The 23926-nt window shown below is 42.1% G+C and overlaps 1 protein-coding gene across 1 annotated transcript in view; it reads left to right on the top strand.

Moving 5' to 3' along the window:
* Positions 1–3670: 3670 nt before the first annotated feature.
* Positions 3671–23926, top strand: part of NMT2 (N-myristoyltransferase 2) — a 35184-nt gene continuing 14928 nt past the window's right edge. Inside the window, exons 1-7 of the mRNA XM_050328100.1 lie at positions 3671–3822; positions 12492–12627; positions 18006–18150; positions 22135–22253; positions 22350–22441; positions 22548–22664; positions 23326–23496. Of these exons, the coding sequence (XP_050184057.1) occupies positions 3713–3822; positions 12492–12627; positions 18006–18150; positions 22135–22253; positions 22350–22441; positions 22548–22664; positions 23326–23496 (890 nt within the window). The 5' untranslated portion in view covers positions 3671–3712. The remainder of the gene's footprint in view (positions 3823–12491; positions 12628–18005; positions 18151–22134; positions 22254–22349; positions 22442–22547; positions 22665–23325; positions 23497–23926) is intronic.

Genomic DNA, 23926 nt, shown 5'->3' with positions numbered 1-23926 from the left:
TCATACAGCAGGTGAGATCTGAAAAATACGTACAACCCTGGGAGTTTAGGATTCCCAGTCCCCAGAATATCTTACCGCCAAGCTTAGATGGCTCCTCCCTCAGTAGCTCAGGGCTCTTTTGAGCTCATGTTGTCACTGAGATGCCCGAAGTATTTGAGTGTTTGTAGGGTTTTGTTTTGAGTCCTGGAGTTTGCTCTGGGAGTCAACTAGGAAAAGTGAAACATGGCACCAGCAAAGTCCATTTGTGGATCTGGGCCTGTACTCATATACTTACGGCCACCTCATGCATCTGAGGTGGCTCAGAACCTCTTAGAATTACAGGCACAGGTAAATTTTGTGTAGCCATGACTGACCCACGATCGCATTCTGTATGGAAAGCAGAGGAGAGACAGAACCTGGAAGGAGAATGGGGAAAGATCCAGAAAGCTGAGATTTATGGTGTAGACACTGGTCTGTTCCTTGGTGGCTGACAGTAGTGGGAGCAGCTAGGCAGAGCTACATCTGAAGTAATTTATTTGCCTTTTTCTCTTCCTTTCTTCCAATTTGTTGCCATAAGCAACTGGATATTTTGTCTACATCTAGCAGCAAACGTAGAGTCACTGTGAAAGCTCTAAGGAGACCTATGAAAATAACCAACCAATGAATAATTCATGACATGCTGGAATTATTTTAATTGATTTCATGATATGCTGTTTAGTATTAAGTGAAGCGTCTCTCCTCCAAAGGAAGTCTATTTTCCTTTGTTATTAATTTTTTAGCTTTTGTGTAAAATGACTGTGCTTTCCTCTTTTCAATCTTTAGAAAATAATTAAAAAAGGCTTTTATCTTCCCTGTACATCTAGGAAGAGGTCTTTTAATCAATTAAGAATAGTAAGTTCACACCTTCACAAATGCTGGCTCTTTACCTAGTGAATTTAAAATGAAGCATTTCTGATCACTTTTGATGCTCTGCTTAGACTGGTGTGAGTCTGTGGGCTGTGTCTGCAGTATTCATATGCAGCATTTTGGGGAGTTCCTGGACATACCCACATGCAACAACAGAGATCTTGGAAGTACAGATGCCCACAGAGAGCTTGTTTGGGCACAGCAGAAGCCATTCTTGCTGCTTAGTGTCCTAATGGTACATCCTCCTTTAACTCTCTGTGGCTGAGCATGTGGGGTCCTGAAATTCAGAGGTACATTTTTTCACCTTGCTGCTCTATTTTTGGAAGACATCATTAGTGTGATAGCCAACATCTATCAAGTAGCGTAACTGCTGAGCAACGTCTGCAGAGTGAATTTAAATGCTCTGGGGAACTGTCTGGTAATTTCAGAAGTGCAAAGGTACATTAGAAATCCTCAGTGCAGGACAGATGCACAACTTTCACTTCTAGTCAACCTTTCTACTTGTGGTATAAGCAAAATTCATATATTCATGAAACAGCACAATTCAGTGTTGTCATTTGACCTTGTAACAGTCAAATCTGGATGGTAATCTCGGTTGTGCCTCTCAGGATATAAGCTACTATCCATAAGGATGTTCTTCATGCATGCTGTGAAGTATAGAATAGCAGCCATTCTGAAGCTAAGCTCCCCGCTCCAGGCAGACCCCCTAGCAGGGGACAGCAACAGATAGCTTGCTCGGAAAGATTCACATTGCCTCCTTTATTGTCATTATGAACTGCAATGAGAGTCAGGATCCAGGCTTCTTATACTCTATTTGTCTCAATGGAGTGAAGAAAAATATGGTAAAGAACAGAAGATGGTTAAACCCACAGCTTCTCCAACACAGTGATTCAATATAGCTGTTTAGTCATTGACATACTGTTCTTCACTTTCTCCTACACATTATTATGAGGGGAAAAAAAAGTCATTAGTAATCACTGGATTAACTTCTCTCTGAGCTAAGGGACAATTCCTTTTTGTTACTGAAAACTATTGCGTATTGTGCCTTTGTTTTCAGATTTCCTTCCTCTCTGATGCATTACAGTTGAATGAAGGTTTACTCCCAAAGGTCCTTTCAAACCGTAATAACATGGTAGGCACATTTCCCCTCTGAACTACAGTGACGGCCTGACTTTGGGAGGTCATACTTGGCCAAGTGTAAATTACAAACTCCACCTTATGCATTTGAATTACAGGTTCCTGTGGCAACTCACAAATTGTAAAGGACCAAGTGCAGTGGGACACAGAGCAGCCCCAGTCTGGTGCTCAGTACACAGAGGCTCAGAGTTGGACAGTTGGAGCTGAAGAGTTTTGACAGCTGTCCTCTGCTTGACCAGTAAGATCTTTTACTTGACATGTCACCTGCAACACATGATAGAGCAAAACATAAGACCACCTTGAATCAAAAATAGGAAAAAGTAATCCAAATCACCACCTTAAATCAAAATGGGAGGAAGCAATAGCTTCCTCACATTAAATTACTTTCAAGGGGGCAGTGGAGATAAGGAGAAATTACAACTGATGCACACTATTCTTATGTTTTAATGTGATGTTCGGCAGCACTGCCAAAGCAAGCATTCAAATTCTGAAGAGATTCAGTTTGATATGACCCTGGAAATCAGGATAGTTCAAATAATTAAAACAAGTGGCTTTTTATTTCTTTTCCTGGGTTCAAATCATTACCATTCAACTCCAGTTTTTCTAGCATGGAGTTTGAAGAAATACAAAAGGCTTCTGGAAAACAGCAAGTGCTGCAAGAACTGGTGGCCAATGGCCACCATGTTGGGATCGTCCTGGCGGTCTCAGCAGCCTCCACCAGCAGCAACTCCTGTTTGTAGGGCTTCGTTTTGAGTCCTGGAGTTTGCTCTGGGAGTCAACTAGGAAAAGTGAAACATGGCACCAGCAAAGTTCATTTGTGGATCTGGGCTTATATACGTAATTGAGGTGGCTCAAAGCTTCTTAGAATTACAGGCACATGTAAATTTTGTGTAGCCATGACTGACCCATGATCGCATTCTGTATGGAAAGCAGAGGAGAGGCAGAACCTGGAAGGAGAATGGGGAAAGATCCAGAAAGCTGAGATTTATGGTGTAGACACTGGTCTGTTCCTTGGTGGCTGACAGTAGTGGGAGCAGCTAGGCAGAGCTACATCTGAAGTAATTTATTTGCCTTTTTCTCTTCCTTTCTTCCAATTTGTTGCCATAAGCAACTGGATATTTTGTCTACATCTAGCAGCAAACGTAGAGTCACTGTGAAAGCTCTAAGGAGACCTATGAAAATAACTTGGCTGTCCGAGTGATTATGGTGTGGGAAGGAAAGGCGGGGACCGGCAGAAGTCGCGCCGATGCTGCCGAGGCCCGGCGGCTGCGGGCCCGGCCCGGGGGGCCCGCGGGACGGACACGCCGGGGCCGCTCCTCGGAGCTCCCGCGGTGCGGGGGCAGCGCCCACGGGACGGGGAGCCGGGGCCTGTAGAAGGCCGGACAGGCGGGCTGGATGTCGACACGAGGGGGCCAGAGCGGGACCGCAGCGAGGGACAGCCCGGCCCGGGTGTGCGGGGCAGGGCAGGGCAGGGCGGGGCAGGGCGCGGAGCTCCCCCTGCACGGCCCCGCCCCGGGCCCCGCGGGGCGGCGGGAGCGGCCGGGCAGCCCCGGCGGCCGCCGCCTCCTCCTCTGGCAGCGGCAGCGCGGGGAAGGACCGCAGCTAGAGGGAGCTGCTCCGGCCGCGTCTGCCCGTGCGCCCCGGTTCTTTCACAGGCTCCCCCGCCCCTCCCCTCCCTCCTTCCCCCGTGATGGCGGAGGACAGCGAGTCCGCGGCCAGCCAGCAGAGCCTGGAGCTGGATGACCAGGACACCTGCGGCATAGACGGCGACAATGAGGAGGAGACCGAGCACGCCAAGGGGTAGGGGCGCGCTGGGCAGACGGGCACGGCTCGGGGAGGCAGCGCCGTGTCCGCCGCCGCGGCAGCGGCCGGGCTGGCGGGGGCCGGGCCGGGCTCCCCCGGTGCTCGGAGTGGCCCCTCGGCGGGGCGGGGGCCGGGCGGTCCTGTCTGCCTGTGGCGGCCTGCACGGCCCGGCCTGGCCCGGCCCGGCCCGGCTGCTCCGCGGCGCCTGCGCTGGGCCAGCCGGGGCCGAGCGGCCCCTGCCCGGGCCGCCTCCCGCCGCAGCGAGCGGGCGTGGGACGGCCCCGCCGCCCGGCCCCGCGCCCCTCCGGCGGTGGGGGGAGAGGCGGGGCCGGGCCCCGGCCCCCGTGAGGAGGCGGCGGGGCTGGCGCTTTCCCGCCGGACCCGGCCTTGAAATCGTGCCGTGAAAGGGAGGGTGAATCCTGCCTCGTTGTCGGCGCTTTAGGGTTTGGGGGCGTTTCTGGGTATTTTTGGCCGCCAAGGAAACCCCCCTCCCCCGCCCCCCCATAGCGGGGGAGCTGCCCCCGTGCCCCTCGCTCGTTCCGGGTGGTTCCAGCCGAGCGGCTCCGCGCACATCCACAGCCACATCCACCCCCCGCTCCCCCCCGGCCGGGGACCTGTCCGGGCATCGCCTGTGTCAGCCCGCCCCGCAGACACTCCTCCTCGCCATCACCCATTGTCCGCAAGGAGATGGTACCTTCAGATCCACACGCTGTGGAGAGCAGAGCGCCTGTTTTACCGCGGCATTAGCCGGGGCAAACGCTGTTGTCTGGTTGTAGTTCCTTCTCCGCTAATCTTGCGTCTTAAATCTTCCCACGCTGTGGATCAGGCGGTGTCTCCAGTTGCCTGGGGAGCTGACAGGAGAGGCATCCGGCATAGATGCGGCCCCTGGCACCCGACCGCTGTTGGGCTGCCTGCAGTGTAGTCTGTCCGGGCACAGAGTGCCGAGGGTCTGCCTTGCTTTGCGGGCTTTTGGGGCTGGGAAATGGAAGGAATGTGTTTTAAGAGTCGACTTCTTTTAAATTTGCTTCTTTCGCTTTTTTGAGAGGTTAAGTAAACGTGATTGCAGAGAAAGTGCTTTGTTGTCGCAACTAGGAGTGGCTGGAGTAACCCAAAATAGAACTAGGTTAATCTATACACTGCTACACAAATATCTTCCTCGTGAATTTCTGATTGATCTGGTTGAGAGCCTTCCTGTAGGTGCTTGATGTTTGAGGATGTATGCTGTTTGTTGTCTTCTGCCCGTAGGATTTGCTTGGCAAATAAGCAGCACTGCATCTTAAATGTGGCAAGGGAAATTAAGAGACTTAGGGGAACTGACTTGTCAAAAAGGCAGGAAAGTGGAAAAGTCTGATGCTTGCAGTTCTGTCACTGAATTAATGGCATGCACACTGAAATAGTTGTGTCACAAATAATTACAGTCGTATCTGGGATATTAGAAAGGGACAAAATAGTGTTTAATTATGTTAGAGCTTTTGTTACAGTTGTTTGAGTAAATATGTCATCATTGGTGATTTGTGGGTATGTAGAAGTTAAGAGCAGAGAGTTATTATTTATTGCTCTTCATAAAAGCCAACCTGACGTCCTTGGTGGTATTGTTTGATAGCCCGGTGATGCCTGTCTGGAATTCATTCGGACCATATTCCTGCTTCAGTTTGCTGTCCTGTTTGTTTGTGTGCGTGCCCGGGCAGTAGCTGCCCTCTGCAGTGCTGCTGTGTGCTCGGGCTGCTGTGGCAGCCAGCGCAGTGTGTGAGGAGCAGCCGGGGAACAAAGAATTGCACTTCAGTGTGTTCCCAACTGCAGCTTGTGCTCTACTCCAACTTGGGTCTCGCTGAGCTCTGAGGGACGGCAGCTGTGGGCTGTGCGCCCTCCTCCCTGAAACTTGTTTGTGTTGTATATCCTAAATGGATTTTAGTGAGTATTTCAGAGAAAGCTGCGTTATTCATCTTTAAATAAGAAAGTGAATACTTCCAAGTAATATGAAGTTTAGTTAAATTAATGGTAGATCACTCCAGTAGAAAAAGCCTCTTAAATATTAGTATCTGCTGCATGAAGTGTAATATTGACTTCTGAATTACTTTATTTTCCTGTAATCTTTGAAAATCTTGTTTGCTACTCTTTGTCTGCAGGTTGAAATATTCAAATTCCAGCAAATGAGAGTAAAACTCTTCCAGTACAGCAAACCCAAAAATCTCCTCCTGATATGGGAGAATAACCAATGGTAATAGGAGCCTAATTATTCCCTGTTTTCTCCCTGTCATCGTATGGTAATTTTTGAGGTCACTTTAAGTTTGCTTTGAGCTTTTAGATTAGGTTTTCTATACCTCAGCATTTTATGAGCAGTCCTACTACTTGAGACTATGACTGTGTCAACTTGCTAAATTCTGAGTGGTCTCCATTGCAGTATTTAATCTCATGCTATTTTAACCCTCATTTTTTTAGAAGGAGGTAGAATATGTGTTGTGTGTCAGTCTCTAGTAGGATTGCATTGTAAATTAAGTCACTTTCAGGATGTTTCATTGACATTTGAAATGGTCCTTAGAATACTGACCAAAGGAAAACAGTTTGTATATATATATATGACTTTTTTTTTTTTTTAATTTGCAGGCTTCTTATGTGCTTGAACACTGAATGAGTTCAGAAAATACCATTTTATAGCTCTCAACTGTGCAAATGTCTTTGTCCTCTGATTCTGCTCCTGTTTTTTAAATGCAGGATTATGTATGTTGTGTGACTCATTGCTGTTTTCCTATTCTGTGTCTGCAGCTTGCTCCTGCTAGATGCATTATGCTGTATTTGTTCTGGTTTATAATAAAGTGTTGTTTACAAAATATCTTTGTTAGTGTATATGTAGAAAAAATGTATTTGTTGCACCTGAATCCACCCTGCTGAGCTCAGCCTTGTAAGGTCTCTCAGTTCATTCTAAATAGCTCCTTATGCTCAATGCCAGAAAGGCCTTGGGCACAGAACATTTAGTAAAGAGATGAGGAAAAGGTATGACCTTTAAAAAACTCCCCCCCCCAACCCTCACAAATTACTTAGTTTGAATGTTTTAGCAGTATACCCCGATGATTATTGTTAAAAAGATGCCAACTTTATAACCAGCACTACTTTTAGATTTAAAAAAGGAACAAATATTTTTAAGGTACTGGAAGCAGTGCTCAGTTTTAGCAGGAGTACAGCCTTACAGACTTGGAGAAGGAGGCAGAGGAAACATGCAGATCTTTAAGGAATATCTGTTGGGTTAGGTTTTAAGGTATTGCTACTAGATTCTCACGCTCAAAATCCTTTCCTTTTTAAGTATTGAAATGTATGCAAATGAAGTCTTCATCCAGAGAGATTAATAGTAATAGCAGTTTGTTAGTAAGTGGAATTTGAAGGATATAAGTCCTTCTGGTCAGGACCTTTCTATTCTCTTGAAGTGGTAGTAGTTTTATACACCAAGGGGAAAGTCTTTTGCACCTAAACCTCCATTTTCTTTATGAACCAAGGACAGCTCTAGTATAAATAATACTGCTTTGAAATTTTTTGGAGTCTTGCCCATATACATGAGATCTGGTTTTTATGATCAAGAAGATCTGTGTAACATCTTCAGAAATGTAGCTTTGCAACCTCACTTACTCACAGAGAACTACTGTGAAGGCAAGAACCCCACACAGGCCTTTGCAGTTTAAAAATAAACATCTGAAGTACATGTTTGGTTTTAAATCTGAGAAATTGCTAACTTAAAATTACCATTCCATGTAACTTAAAACAGATGTTGATATTACGAAAAGCTGTTTCTGCTAAAGCAGAATTTAGTGTTCAAAAAGGCAATTAAAATAACATTGACAATTATTCAGTGGAAAAGGTAATCTCAAATCAAAACCAAGGGAGCCAAATAAGTTTGACTGCCTAAGCAGGGTAATTGTCACACTCCTTCTGATTCTTCCAGCTCATCTTTTCATGGATTTGCTCTGAGCTTCATGAAGTTTCTCTCTGCCTTAGCCACACTTCTCCTCAAATGCAGCAAGTATCCCAATTTTTCTGTTTAAAAAAAACCAAAAAAACAAAACCAAAACACCACCACATGCAGGGAGAAGCAAAAGTCTTTTTCTCGTCTATGTAAAACACCAGATGTGTGTACATAAGTGGAAAGGTATGTGGGTGGGATCATGGGCTTACATTTGTAACTTGCAGACAAAATCATAAAACTGTAGGCCTTAGTGATGGTCTCAGAGTCCTATCCACAGCCTGTTTCTGGAGCAAGTTAAAGTCTTTTGGGGCAGAATGAGGTCTTTTGACTCTTCTTTTGCCTCAGCTCGGTTATGATTTGCATATCACTTTTGTGCTGGCCTCACTTTTTTCTTGTCCATCAGACTGACAACGTTGTCATTGTGGGTGCAGTTAAAAATATCTTGGATCGTCCCTGTGCTTAGGTACATCAGGACCTCAGCGTGTAGCCTTGCCCTCCTGTCAGTGAAGTTTTCCTGGTATAAGCTTGTCTCTGACACAGTCAAAAATCTTCCCCGAGTCTAATTTTGAGTGATTTCCTCAGTATAATGACCTGTGGTGTATGTGATGGGCTGATCCTGAGCTCCAAGTTGTGTCACTTTAACAGTCCCAGGGTAGTTTGGAAAAAGAGATTTCATGCTTAAAAGTCAGTTTTCTAGGAATGGGAAACTTTTTTCTCCCCCAGCTTCTAAGAGTGAGATACACTTCATGGTGTCATCATACAGGTTTATCTGACCAGACAAAGGAGAACTCAGATCTTAGTCAGCACACAAGAATGTTTAAGTCAGAGAAGAGCTTTCAATAGGAAGTTTTGATTTTAATCTTGTTACCTTTGCATAACCTTTGTGCTGTCATGTCCAGCATAATAAGTACAAGCTGAGCAACAAAAGTTCCTTCCTTGCCAGTCATTCTCACTCCCAGTTTTAGAGCCTCTCAGTTCTTTTCAAAGCAGATGATGAGAAGGACAGAAAATCCTGAGGTGTTTTTGTTTTGCTTCTGCCCTAATTTGGTTGGTATCTCTGCAACTTGTGTTGGACAAACCTGTTTACTGAGTAGAAGTTTCTACCTGCTGCCTGCTGCCAAATCTCTGGGTTGCAGGTGTGCCTAAATAGTAGGATGAGTAGAACTCTAAGTCCTCTTTTTATATTCTGTGCACTGTAACAGTAAATAAGGACTGACCCAAGCAGGAGACTTCATAAGACCATAAGACTACTCCGAATGGTCCCTGGATAACCTGTCAAAGATACTAGCATTTATTTTGCAAGAGACAGTGTGAAAGGATTAAACCTGAAGGTCATAAACCAAAGACCGGGATTTTGGAAGATTTGAAGAAACAAACAAAAAAAAAAGAGTAGTTTTGAATGCCTTGTGTATTTTACACATTGTATTTAGTACTGTCTTCCCTTTTCCCTAGCTATATGAAAAAGACCTTGAATTGGTCAAAGAACAAACTGAAATTATCCTGATAAAAGTACTGTTTGACTGGGGATGATATTAGTGGCAAAACTGATTTTTCCTCATAGCTGCCAACCTCTTTTTTAGTACAATTGTTTGTTATTTCACCAAACTAAATAAAACATTGACCCTCAGGTAATCCTAGTGAGCAAAATTCCCCTGTGGTGTAGGTGGCCCAGCTCCTCCTGAAAGACAAGAAGATAAGTGAGCTGCACTGGTGCAACTTGGGGCGCAGTGCCTGCTGAGAGAGTCTGTTCAACAACAGTGCTTGCTGAAACTCCTGGTAGCCTGATGTTCAACACAAAAGCCCTCGGGAGTCAGCTCAAGGACACAGTAGCGGCATTTGTTTGCTGTACGTGAGATGTTAGAGGGAAAGATAAAAGTTTGTGGATAGTTCCAGAAAGTAGAAAAATACATCATTAAATAATCTTGGCAAGGGTAAAATCACTTTCCCAGTATTTTTATCTCAGTTTTGCCACACAAAGTGGCAAAGTCCTAGGTCTTGTACACGTGTGGGTTTTTTACTGTTTTGTATTTATAAACTCTTGCTAGGCTTCTGGGTCTGGTCTTGTTTAAATTCTGTAGAAAGTGTCATCTTGATATAGAGGCCTTTAGTTAGATTCAGATTTTATTATTTTAAACTGAAAGCCAGTGGCGTGCCCAGGTGGCCAAGAAAACCAGTGGCATCCTGGCTTGTATCAGACATAGTGTGGCCAGCAGTGTAATAGAAGGGTTAACTTTGTTCATAAAATCTTATGTGTATGAGGGAATAAGGAATTTTTGTTATAATTCGACAAGATAAGTTTCATGGACATCCTGTTAATCAAGCAAGCGTCAGTAAAAATAATTGCAGACATCTTGCTAAACAAACAAGTATCAGTATCAGTAAAATTTACAACTGATAAGAAACTGCACCTTTCATCTCTGACAAATGCCAGATGACCACTTAACAATGAGCCACAAACTCAAGCCTCAACGCAGCCGCATTCAAAACTCGGGACTTGGAAATGTATAAAAAGGAACATTTACTACATTTTGTGTGTACCTCGGCAGGGCACTTGCCCTCCAGGCCACCCAGCGCTGTTTTGCTTTATTATCGCTTGTTTAATAAATTTATCAATGTTTAATTGGAATTGAGTTGTCTAAATTCTTATACTAACTTATAACAAGCAGGACTAGGACAGTGATTGTACTTCTGTACTGGGTTCAGTTTTGAGCCCTTCACTGGGCTCAAAACTGGTTCTGAAACGTGTAGAGAAGGGCAGTGAAGCTGTTGAAGGGTTTGGAGCACAAGTCCTGTGAGGATCAGCTGAGGGAGCTGGGGTTTTTTTAACCTGGAGAAGAGGAAGCTCGGGGTGCCTTATCACTCTGCAGTTACCTGAAAGCAGATTGTAGCCGGGTGGGGGTCGGTCTCTTCTCCCAGTAAAAAGTAACAAGAGAAAATGACCAGAGTTGCACCTGGGGAGGTTTAGATTTGATAGTAGAAAAAGTTTTTCACTGAAGGGGTTGTTCAGCATTGGAACAATGCTGCCCAGGAAGTCACTATCCCTGGGAGCATTTAAAAGACATGTAGATGTGGCACTGAGGAACTTGGTGTAGTGATAGGTAATGGTGAGTTAATGTTGGCAATGCTTGGTTAATGTTGGACTTGATCATGAAGGACTTTTCCAACCTAAGCAATTCTGTGTTTCTCTGAAATTGTTAACAGAATCATGTAGGTGATATGGCAGTATCTTCATTCTGCTACAAAAGATTATCCCCCTGTGTCACTTATGCAAGTCCATCTTTTTTTTTTTTTCTGCAGCCTTCTTATAAATACTGCAAACTCTTTTATCCTGTGTGTTTGGTCCGCTATACTGTTTTCCATTGAGTAACTCCTTGGTCCTGTCCCAGAGGCTGCTGCATTTACAACTCTCTCCTCTCTCTGCAGGAGCGTAACTTAACCCAGTGTAACTTTAAATGTTAAGGACTTCATGGGACTGATCTGTCACTACAGTCTCCTCTAATGTACAGTAATGCTCACACAAAAACGAGTGTTTGTGTAGTTGTATTGTTTGATTAATTGCAGGCTTTTGGCCTCTCTACTGGAGAGAGAGTGTTTTCTTGCCAGTTTCAGCTCCGACAAAGTATAGATCCTACAACTGGGCATCATAATCTTGAAAATGAGCGTGTTCCAGGGAATAACATGGCCCTTGCAAATGTGTGGATCTTAATAACTTCAGTTATTCTTTTATTCCTCTTTGATTGTCAGCCAGATATCTGGGGATTTTCCCTTTCCAGGAATTAAATGAACAGTTGTTTTTTTCTTTTCCAGTGAAAAACACCCATCCCCCCCAAATTCCAATACCTATCTTGAGTTCCATTATGTACATATGGTTTTGTTGAGAGATTAACCTCTTGAAGGGTATTTGGTGTTAACTGACTCACTGCCTCCTTATTTTCGTTCTGTCTGATAGTTGCCAACACATCCCACACTTTGCAAATTCTAATCTAATCTTGATTCTATATCTTGATTATTTGTCAAATTAGAATCCTCTTAAAGAAGAACTTGTATTATTAATAGGCGAAGTATGTCAGAATCTAAAAGTGCGATGTTTACTTTATTTTTTTAAATTGAAGTTTACTGCATTGTGCTTATTGTTTTAAATCACAAATGTTTGGTTACTTTTGTGTTGTTTTGTACTGAGATTTCAGCAAGACTTTCATTACTACTTATGTTAGGGACAAAATTTCCTGAAAACAGTGTGTTTTCATCTGGATTCATCTCAAATTTAAATGTGCCTGATGGTTGAGCATGAAAGGGGAAAAGTATTGGGCCACTAATAGTTACTGAATTTCCAAGGAAGTTACTTTCCTCAGTTCCCACACTTTCCTGTGTTCCTCCAAACTGTTGACTTCAGTTGTTTCACGTTTGTGCTGGGTAATAGCCTGGAGAAGAGCACTGGCAGATATATAGTGTCACAGTTTGACATCAGTATCTCAAAATGCCTGGTTGTGCTGGTGTCAAGAGTATAAAAAAAACTAGACAGCACTTGCACAAAGTTTTTCATCACTGCTTTCAGTTCCCCCACCCCCCTTCCTTTCTCCTACCTTTTCTTCACATTGCAACTGCTGTTAGATTTTTCATATTAAAATGCTGGGTTTTCCATATTTAACTATTTTAGAATTTAGGCTCAGTGGTACTGGTTTGTCTCACTGCACATTCTCTGAATTTCTGGCAGAAGTCCTGGAGGGGATTTGGGAGCAAAGAAGAAGAAAAAGAAGCAGAAGAGAAAAAAGGAGAAACCAAACTCTGGAGGCACCAAATCAGATTCTGCATCTGACTCCCAGGAGATTAAAATTCAACAGCCTTCGAAAGTGAGAGCCTGGTTCTGTTTTAATTTGTGCTTGCTTCCTAATTTTAATTTGAGCGTTGCTTGTTGTAAAAGCAGGTTGGTAGTTCTGCCTTAACACATCAGAATGGAGCAAATGGTTCCTGTCCTGAGCAGAGACAGAAGCAGGGAGAGACCTGGTGTTCGCAGACTATGAAGTGAGCTGGAGAGTCCTGTTGTCACCACCATGGTGGTGTGCTGTGAGAAAGGCAGAGGAGGAGATGTTTTGTCTTTCTTTTCCAGCAGTTAGAACTCAAGCTAGTGATACCTGGGAGTTTTGATGTTTTAATTTTTTTGTTTTTGTAGACCTTAGAAGTAGTTATGTAGTAAATGTAAATTTTAGAGTAGCAGCATATTATCCCTTTACCCTTAACACACCAACTCAAACCCCTGTTACCCATTCCCATATCAATTCCCTAAATTCCATAGCCTGTTTAGTCTCTTTTTCAAGGTAGAATTGTAGAAGAACACCCTAACCCTACGGAACAAGATATAACCGTAAACCCAACAACCTTCAGGCCTAGAATTCTGGAAGGCCTCCAAGGACATTACGTGCTCTGAGGAAGATGAAGATGAAGAAGAGGGGGTCCCAAAACGCCCCCAGACCCAATTTCCAAGAGGCGTGGTGGGGGCAGAACCTGGGTGGTGGCTGGACTGGATTGGGTGAAAATCATTATAAAAACTGTGGACATCTGTATTGCGGGAGCGCGCGCTGAGGTATTCCAGAAAGCCTGGGGGCTCATTAAAACTTTTGTATCCTTATCTTATCTCCTACCTAATTTGGCTTGGAGTCTTTTTTTCCCCACAGCCATTTAGGCAACACTAGTGACAGCCTCATTGCCTGCAATCCTAATCTGCAGTGGTAGTGCTTTTAAATTTTGTGTTTGATGAATTGCCTTTACTTTAGCCACCATCTAACCTGGCTTGGTGCAGTTTCTGTAACTTGTACAGCATAATGCTGTTCAGCAGCAGCCACAGCAGGAAGGTGGACCTGCTGTCCCAACCAGAGTCTCGTTTGGGCAATGAGCAGCGTGTCATTGTACATGAAATGCGGTTATCTCAAACATGGAGATACAGGCTGAAGAAATGTTTTGCCATCTGAAAGGCCTCTGCTGTAAATAAGAATGCAAAATTACCTGAGAGGATGCACAGTCCTTGTGGACTTGGTGGTAAAATAGCACTGTCTGTGTGCCTTTGTCTACTGTGTTCTGAATAAGCAGCGAATGACGTGATGTGGTGGCTTTTTAGCATACTGCTTTTATCTTGAGAGAAATCTGAGTCTGAGGGCTGAAGTTTGTAACACTGAGAAAGTTTGTGGACCATTGAGCATGTTGACATAGTTATATTTGCTTTATCAGGTTAATGTGTAGAATGTTACCCCGTTGTACCAATAGCAATCTTCATCCTGTAAGATTTATCAGTTACATTGGGGCTACCAGCTAATTTTAGGGGGAAGAAGTTGTGTTCTGGCTCATTAACATACTGAACATACTGAAAGATTCTTGTGTTTTCTCTTTAGATCTTCTCTGTGTCACCCTGATTACTTTGAATGGACACATTGGGCACATGGGACACTTTAAATATGTATAGATCTTAAGTACTTTCTGATCTCACTGCTTGTTTTGGACAATTATCCTGCTTTAAATTTTTTTGAAAGGATGTTAGACTGCTGATCTGGATCAGTGTGGAAAAGTATGATTTTTTTGCTCTGCTACTCAAGTAATATTTAGATTTTGTATTCCTTCTGCAGTGTGAAATATAGGGAAAAAGGCTTTTAGCATTTGCTTGCTCTTGGTTAAAAAGAGGTTTAGAAAATATTTCAGAGAAAAGTGACATTGTACACCTACCTCTAAGAGAATATATGCAGGATCATCATATAATACTCAGTGGGGCTCCTGAACTCATTGAAAATTAATTTGAAAAAAGATTTTGAGGTCATATGAGTTTGTAAATGGGTGTATCAGTTTGGAGATGAGGAAAACAGAACAGTCCTTGGCTTCTCCCTTTCTTATGTGTGATAGATACTAGACATTTTGAGCACTGGTCTGAGTGTAAGCACAGCAGTAAATGCTTGTTGTTAGCATTATATGTTTACAGTAACTTTGAGGACACTTCACTACCCATGTCATAAGATTTTGATCACTCCCTGTCACAAGTGCCAGTGATGTGGACTCTCCACACTGATATGAAGGAAGCTTGCCATATCTGCACTATTATCAATCATTATTTTAGTGGCCTACACAACATAGTCCCAGAATAACAGATTGGAAGGGACATCTGGAGGTCTTTCAACCAATCTCCTGCTTAGAGCAGATCCAACTAGATGAGGTTGCTCAGGCCTAGATCAGTCAGTTTAGTCTCCAAGGAGACTCCACAACCTTTATGGGAAACCTGTTCCAGTGTTTGACTGCAATTTTTGTTGAAAAAATAGTAATTCCTTATATCTAAATGAATTTTGTTGGTTTGCAACTTGTCTCCATTGTTTCTTGTCCTATCATTATGCTCCTCTGAAAAGATTTGGCTCAGCTTTGTTTACGTCCTTCCATTAGGCAGTAATAAGATTTCTCTTACTTCCTCAACCTTCTCTTCTTAAGGCTAAACGAACCAAGGTCTCTTGTCTTCTTGTGTGTCATGTGCCTCAGCACCCCATTAATCTTGGTGGCCCACCAATGAACTCTCTCCACTCTGTCAATGTTTTCCTTGTAATGGAGAACCCCAGAGTGTAAGGTGAGACCTCAGGGGTACCAATAAAGGGGAAAATTTGCTGGCCAGTCTTACAGGTACAACTCACTCTGCAGCTGTCCTTTGCTGGCTCATGTTCAGCCTTTTGCCCACCAGGACCTCCAAGTTCTTTTCTGCAAAGCTGCTCCCTAGCCAGTCCTCTGCCATTGCATGAGCTTTTTCTATCCCAGGTGGAGGACTTTGCATTTGCCTTTGTCAAAATTAATTAAGTTTCTGTTTCCAGCCTGTCAAAGTAACTTTGAATAGCCCTCTGTGGTCGAGCATATCAACCATTCTTGCCAACTAGGTATCATCTATGCACTTGCAGAGAAAGCACACTTTGTCATGTCATTAAATAGTATTGACCTCTGTGTCCTCAAAATCCTCCCCCTTACCTTCTTGAAAATGGGTGTTTCTCTTTTTCCATTTGTAGGAAACCTCCACCAATTCTATAACCTTTAACTCTTGATAGATCTTAGTGGCACTAACATCAGCCAGCTCCCTCAGCACCCTCAAGTGCATCTGGTCTGGTTTTGGGGACCTGTGCATGATCAGGTTGTGAAACGCTCCCTAACTTTCTCTCCTGCTGTGGTTAAAGCAAGTCTCACAGACTGTGCTACAGGGCTTGGGGACATCTAAGGCCTGACGTCACATCTTGCCACCAAAACTGAGGCAAAAATACCATTGTGTACCTCAGCCCTGTTTGCACAACAGTACTGTTTTGTGCTATGAGGAGATATTTGCCCTAAACTGAGATTACACAAAATAGCTCTTTGTTTTGCTAATTCATGTCAAGTTCCATGTAGGTTTATCTTGCTTTCCATTAAAGGAAAACGAAAAGGGTTGAAAGTAAACTCCTTAGCCAGGCTGATCCCTGAACGTTTTGAATGAAAATGGGATTCCTCCTGATATCCCTAACCATGTTGTATTTAGTACCAGAACATGAAATTCTTACTTTATTGTTATGCTAGTAAGATCTTTTTTAGAACCTAATATTTTAATTTTTTTTCTTTATTTTCTGTTTTCTTATGTAGAAAAAAATATTAGAGACAAACAAATAAATTACAGCGTGTCAGCATTTAGGTATGATTTCATAATGTATTGATAAGATTTCAGAATTTATCTAGTGGCACTAGAAGTATTGGTGTCAGGCCAGTGGATAAGAGACAAATTGATTTTTAATTGGGAAAAGTAACTTACGTCTCTGTAATCTGGATCTAGAAATGTGGTAGGCTTTTTGCACTGCAGCAGTGTTGCTCTAAACTGTGTAAAGATGTTAATTCACAAATACTCAGGTGACAGGTGTTTAAAGCATGCTTACAGGTAAAATTTTGCAATACTTAAACATTATGCATTTTCTTTCATTACTTTAAGTAATTTAAGATTTTATTATAAATAGTAAATGATGGACTGCTTGAGCTCCGGGCACAGAGTTTGACTGCTTTTGTGACAAAGGATACTAGAGGCAGATGTCCACCCAAATGAAGCTTTACTGTCATTATTACATTTAATTTATGGTGGTTTTTCAACACATGAATACTAGAAAGAAAGTGAAATATGGAAATAACGATCCGTTGCTACTCAGTAAAAAAAAAAAATCTGGCTTGAAATCTCTATGCAGAATTGCTTAGCATTTCCCAATGCACTTGAGACTATTCCTTCAAATGCATTATTGCATTGCAGTGTTGGGAAACTGAGCACAAGCATTCTGTTAGAATGCCTCAGAATAGGATTTACCACTTGGCAGATAACAAAACAAGACAAATAAATAGCTTTTAAAAGAGGGGAGAAAATCCCTTTAGATTTAAATGTCTGTTACCATTATTCTTCTGTACTTTCTTATGCAGGTAAAATTCTCATTCCAGTTGCAGTTAGTCAGAGTGATCAAAAATGAGGGTTTAACAGCTTAGTTTACAAACACTTAGTCTGAGGTTTATGCTTTTCAGATAACTTTTTTATTTTTCAACTTCTAAGTGGAAAGTTGGTTTATTTTATGTTTGTCTGCTTCTGTCAGTTAAAATGGGAGTGATTGGGAGTGTCGGCATAGTTGACATTAGTAGCAAGATGGTTAATTCCTACATATATGATGCAGAAAGGTATCTAATAATTGCAAGGTAATAAAGGCAGATGCAATATAACTAAGGTTAAAACGTGGCACTCCAGTGTACCTTCAGGCACAACAGAGCCATAGTGAATTTAAATGTTATTTTATATTGTATGTGTAAACTACAACTTCAAACAGCTCCATGTGTTCCAATGATATCTTTAGATTGTTATATATTTATGCTGACCTGCTTTTTGTTGGTTTATTGTATTTTACCAGAGGGAACAGGGAATATAAGAAGCTCTTACTATTGTGATACTGTATCCTGCCTTGAAGCTGCAGTATTTGTGTAAAAAATGCTGAAGTTTCATGGTTAAATGCAAGTGCTACTTAAAACTATTAACTGTTTTGTGAAGTTGCTTGCCTATTGCCCAGCATTTTTCCACCCTTCTGTCTGCAAAGGTTATACCTAAACTAAACATGATGAGAGGAATACATGAAAGAATACATAACAGTAAAAAAAAAAAGAAAAAGTTTGTACAACTGTTCAAAGTAAACATACTCAATAAGCTTCCTCTTCTTTTTGTCTATGTGTGCAGAATCCAGCCATTCCAATGCAGAAGCTTCAAGACATCCAGAGGGCAATGGAGCTGCTCTCTGCATGCCAAGGCCCAGCAAAGAACATTGATGAGGCTACCAAACGTAAATACCAGTTTTGGGATACGCAACCTGTACCTAAACTTAGTAAGTTTAACTGGATCTGGGCAAAAGATCTGTCTTATGACCTCTAAAGGAATGTGTGCCAGCCCTGTGGCATGTTCTCTAAAATGAGTATAAAGTTGGACTGTGTGTGGTAGAGATCCTTTATCTTTTGTGTAGTTTCTGTGGAATTCTTGATGTTTTCTAGGGAAGTGCTTGCCTTCCCTGCAGATAATATACAATAAGATACAGTGTAAATAAATCTCATTCTCATGTTCTCTATAAAAATGGGAAATGCTATTGAAATAGCATTTCTTTGTTTGTTTTAGGTCTGAAATCCTAAAGTAACAACTCTTTAAATGGTGACAAAGTGTAAACTTTGATATTTTTAAAAAATTTGTTTGTTTGTTTATATTCCCTTAAATTCTTTACAACAGATAGATTTGCTATCACAGAAATAATTAACTCTCCTGCTGTAGGTTACATTGGTTTCATATAGCTTTGAGTGGTACTTTTCTCATGTCAAACTCTTTCACTGCTGTGTGTTCATGCTCTCCTTCACAATGTACACTACCTCGAAGACATGCTTTCTCAGAGTCTGATACCAGGTGAAATGGTGAGGTGACCTCTCCTTGCCTTTAAATTTCTAATGAATTTGGCAAGTTACTTTTTATACTGATCTGATCCTGATAACACAGTTGGTATATCTTAGTCTTTGTTGAAGAAGATAGTTGCTGACTGTCTTGTTTTTTCTGCATTGCTTTCTGACCCTTCTTTTTCTGCTTTCATTATCTTCAAGTTAAGCAGTTGTAGCTTTCCAGTGCCCACAAAACTTGGGGGCCTCAGAAGTAAAACATTCTCAGCACAGTAGCTGTCCTTGTTTGTCCTGCAGGTTTCTCTCCATTGCACTGGAGACTAGAATAGAATATGCAGAAGTAAGGTAGAGTGTAAAGCATGGCAGCATGCTGCTCTCTCTCTCCACAGGGCAGAATTTCACGTTAATCCATGTCTATAGCTTAATCCGCAGTGATCTCATTTCTTCCCGACTTTGTTGCATAGAGAAGTCCAGAGCGAAGTCCCTGCATATTGCATTTTCCCCTGGATTGACCTGACTGGGTTGCCTTTGCTCCAATACAGACTATCCAGATACCTTTGTAAACTGATGGTAGTAATTGTCACCAGTAATCCTGCCTAAGTGGAGAAGACCTTAGCTGAAATAAGTCGATGTGTAAATCAAAAAATGCTCTGGACGTAGTGAAGCTTTTTCAGAGCTAGTTTCAGAGCTGCACAGTAGTTCCAAGAGTTCAGTTCAGGTTAATCAATACATCTTACAACACTTACATAGAGGTGAGAGTCTGCCAATTGCCAGCCTAAAAAGGCTAATACATTGGCTCAGAAAATTATTTGTTAGTGTTGTTCAGGAGAAATATGGTTTGTAAAATTTGGTTAGCAAGGTTTTGTCCAACAATGCCTATGAATTTCTTCTTAATCCCATGGATTATTTTTTTTATAGTTTCCTTTGTCTACTGAATGAACAGATGGGGAAGTCATTGCTATTTGATGTGCTCTATATGTTGGAAAAAATAATCTGTCAATTCAAGAAATAGTTGTTGTCCTGAAGGGCAAAGATGTCCAGGAAAGCTGGATGTACTTTAAGAAGGAAAACAACTTATTCCTGCATCATTGCAGGAATAGACTGTCCCCATGTGCCAAAAGATGAGCTGAAGGGGAGGAAGATGGGCCTGGCTGAATAGAGAACTTAAGCTGGAACTGAAGTTGTGAATCAGTAATTTGGACCACTTAAAAAATCATCATCAAAGATACCAGCAAAAAGCAGGTTTTAATATAAAATTTGTAGAAGTGCAATTTAACAGAGTTTGATGGCAACGTTCACTCTATGACTTACTACATAGATGAAGCATACATAGGAAAATGGAATTAGAAGCAATTTAGAACTATTTACATGGAAGCTGGAGATGCAGAAGGGTCAGGGTGCCAGGGATGTGGGTGCAAAAAGATAAGGGTGCAGAAGAGTTTAGCAGTACTCTAATCACTGACTAATTTAACATTTATGAAGTGATTCAATAGGATTTGGTACAATTATAACAGTGACTTAATTATAGATTCTACATAACAACATTCATACTATACTGAATTCACAGGCACTGCATGCAGGCACAGAGATGTAGACATGTTCATGTGTGCAAAGGTATCTGTTAAAAATTCCCCTGCAGTTCAGTGACATACTCACATCAAGTCCATTTCCATTCCTCAGCAGGAAGGGTTGAGCCTTGAGGAGTGGGGGTATCAGCCTAGTCCTTGACCTCAACAGTCTTTGGAGTATCACAGACTTGGGGGTTTGCAAGCTCCAAGAGACTTCCCACTCAGAGGGAGGTGCTGGTGCAGCCCACGGTGGTCCAGGACAGCTTACAGGGCCTCACTTAGGGACACTCTTCATGGGGTTGCAAGATAATTGGCTTTAGTCATCAGTAAGTTTCCATCCTGGCCATAACTCATGTTGTTAACTGCTTTTTGGGGATGGGGGGGAAAAGTCCAGTAACAGTGGTACCATTTCACTTCGGCCGCAGTTCAGGTAGATAGTGTTCCAAGGCTGTCAGGGGGTAACAGATTATCTGGGGATAAGTGATTATCCTTTGTTCCCCACCTTGTTCAGGCAATGGATGATCCTAATACAGTCAGTGTCGCTCCCACCTTTACTATGCAGGAGCTCCTGTTAAGGTCAAGGGATGCTTCACAGCCCAACTTTGGTAGTTTGGTCAAGGCTTATCAGGAACTCCTGAGATTTTAGAGCAGGTCCAAGGAGGGACAGGGCACACACACCACTAGAGGAATTCAGGAAAGAAAATTATGCTTTATGGCCTTTGGAGGAGAGGCAGACAACTTAGGAGGCCTGTAAGGATGCTCTGAGGGAGAAAATCAGAAGGTCCAAACATAATCTGGGTACTGCTATAAAAGACAGTGCTACAAGAAAGATATTGAGGTGCTGGAGTGTGTCCAGAGAAGGGCAACGAAGCTGTTGAAGGGTCTTGAGCACAAGTCTTATGAGGAGCAATTGAAGTTGTTTAGCCTGGAGAAAAGGAGGCTCAGAGGGAACCTTATTGCTCTCTACAAGTGCCTGAAAGAGGTTATAATGACGTGGGGGTCGGCCTCTTCTCCCAGGTAACAAGTGATAGAACAACAGGAGACAGCCTTGGGTTGTGCCAAGGAAGATTTAGATTGGATGTTAGGAAAAATGTCTTCACTGAAGGGGTTGTAGAGAATTGGAAAATGCTCCCCAGGGAAGTGGTAGAGTGACCATCCTGGAGATTTTGAAAAGATATGTAGATATGATGCTTAGGGACATGATTTAGTGGCAGGCTTGGCAGTGTAAGGTTAGTGGTTAGATTATGATCTTAAAGGTCTTTTCCAGCCTAAATGATTCTATGATGTAGCATGTGCTGCTCCGTAGAAGAGGAACAGAAGCTGTTGATAGCTGTACACTGAGGGACTGGAGCTGTAAAGTAAGGGAGGAGAAGAAAGCGTGCCTTCATGTAGGATTTTAGGAACACTTTTCACATATCACCAGTATCTCTTAAATGCCCTGGCTTTGCTGTGCCACTGCTCCTGAGTAATCCAGTTGAGATCAGGTCTGTTCAAGTCAGTAGTAAACAAGATCTGAGCTTGTTAGATGTGAGTACAACATGTTTCTCTTGATGAGACTGTGGATCTCGTGGCTGTGCGTGTGCTGATAAGTTGTCCTATGTTACAAAATAGTATCAGTGGAGTTAGAGTGGTTCTGTGCATATCTATAAATATTCTGACAAGACAGTCATCAGTCTGAATGTGATCTGTGAGGATGAGTAGTGTAAACTAAAAATACTAATTTTTTCACCGTTTTTTAAAAGCTTCATGTTCCTATCACATAATTATGAGAAAATACATGATGTGAATTAAATGCAGTTTAGAGAACTATCAGGAAAGCTAGCAGTATAACAGTTTTTTGGTTTTTTTCCCCTCCTCCATCAAAAGATGAAGTTATAACTTCACATGGTGCAATTGAACCAGATAAGGACAATGTCCGCCTAGAGCCATATTCTTTGCCACAAGGTTTTATGTGGGACACATTGGATCTTAGCAATGCTGAAGTTGTAAGTAAAACAATTTTTGTGTGTATCTAAAATAATTCAAGTTTATTCGCATTGATGCATGGATAAATCTTCGCATTTTTGTGTGTGTGTTTTCAGCTGAAGGAGTTATACACATTGTTAAATGAGAATTACGTAGAAGATGATGATAATATGTTTAGGTTTGATTATTCGCCCGAATTTCTTCTGTGGTGAGTAGCAAGTTCCACATTCTGTTCTGCCTGAAATGCAAAGAAAGGTGTTTTTATTACATCTTCTTAGGCAGTAATTTGTAATTATTTCTGTCATCAATTCTAGGGCGTTACGTCCTCCAGGCTGGTTACCCCAATGGCACTGTGGGGTTAGAGTGTCTTCAAACAAAAAACTGGTAGGATTCATAAGTGCCATCCCTGCAAGTATTCGTATATATGACAGGTAAAATGCACCATTAGCTTTGTGTTTGTAAAAGAATAACGCTATGAAACAAATCTTAAACTGATGTCCATTGCTATAGAAAAAAAGAGAGAAGGAGCCTCACTGATCATAAAGAGTCAGAAGAATCCTGTGTATATAGCAGAGACTTTTTTTTTTTACTCTTCTCATCACTTCCCCCTCCTCCCCCCTGGAAAAAAAAAAAGCTTGTGAGCTCATTGCATGAAGAGTACAAATAAATATTTAAGGAGTTTTTTTATCGATGAATGATACAGATAATGGCATACAATTTTCTGACCATACTGGAAAGTACTTAAAGGATAATCAGCTAGCTTGGACGGGTCTTCGTACATGACAAACATAAAGCATAATGGTACCACATAACATGTGCTTGGATGCCCTTCTGCACCCTAAAGTAAGGCAATGGGTTGAGTCTTGATAGAGCTTTGAAAAAGGACTGTAGCAAGCACCTTAGACAGAACTTGCATATTGCACAATTTGCCATTACAGTCACAGAGTAGTATTTGTTGCAGATGTACTTTGTCACAGGCCAATTTATTCTTACTTCAAATTCTTCTGTCGAAATGTGGAAAACTAATTATGCAAATGAAAACATGCACTGTGTAATTTTCTTTAATTTTTCCTCTATTTATTGTCCTTTTAGTGTGAAGAAAATGGTAGAAATCAATTTTCTGTGTGTCCATAAGAAACTGAGATCTAAACGGGTAGCACCTGTACTGATTCGGGAAATAACCAGAAGAGTAAACCTGGAAGGAATTTTTCAAGCTGTTTACACTGCTGGAGTGGTACTTCCCAAACCTGTGGCCACTTGCAGGTAACCTAGGTGATGCTCATAGTAACATTGGTTCCTACAGCAGTCATTTTAAAGAAAATTTAATGTAATTGCCTGAAACAATAAAAGCATAACATTCAGAGATGTTAAACGTTGTGACCTTGACTAACCTGAAGGCCTGAATGTTTCTCAGGGTGGGCTTTTTTATTTTTTTTTCCCCCTTCCCTCCCAGTGCCTTGGATAAAATAGCATCTCAGACTGAAATTTAATTTTGATTTTGTTTAGCATACCTTAAATAGACTGATCAATATCTCTGTTGACCTTCTGGTGGAAGCCATGCTAGCACTGACAACGTTGTATACCTGTGTTTTATCAAGTGGCCTGTTTCCCTGGTGGGACACTTCTCTGTTGACCTGGTTGCTTGCCAGAGATGGCAGAGCATTTCTGGGAATTGTATGATTTGCTTTTTTGA

This window comes from Myiozetetes cayanensis, unplaced genomic scaffold, assembly GCF_022539395.1.
Source record: "Myiozetetes cayanensis isolate MyiCay16 unplaced genomic scaffold, myiCay2020 scf1, whole genome shotgun sequence".
Classification (NCBI taxonomy): Eukaryota; Metazoa; Chordata; class Aves; order Passeriformes; family Tyrannidae; genus Myiozetetes; species Myiozetetes cayanensis.
The sequence above is the reverse complement of the archived record's forward strand: the minus strand, read 5'-3'. Positions and strand labels throughout refer to the sequence as shown.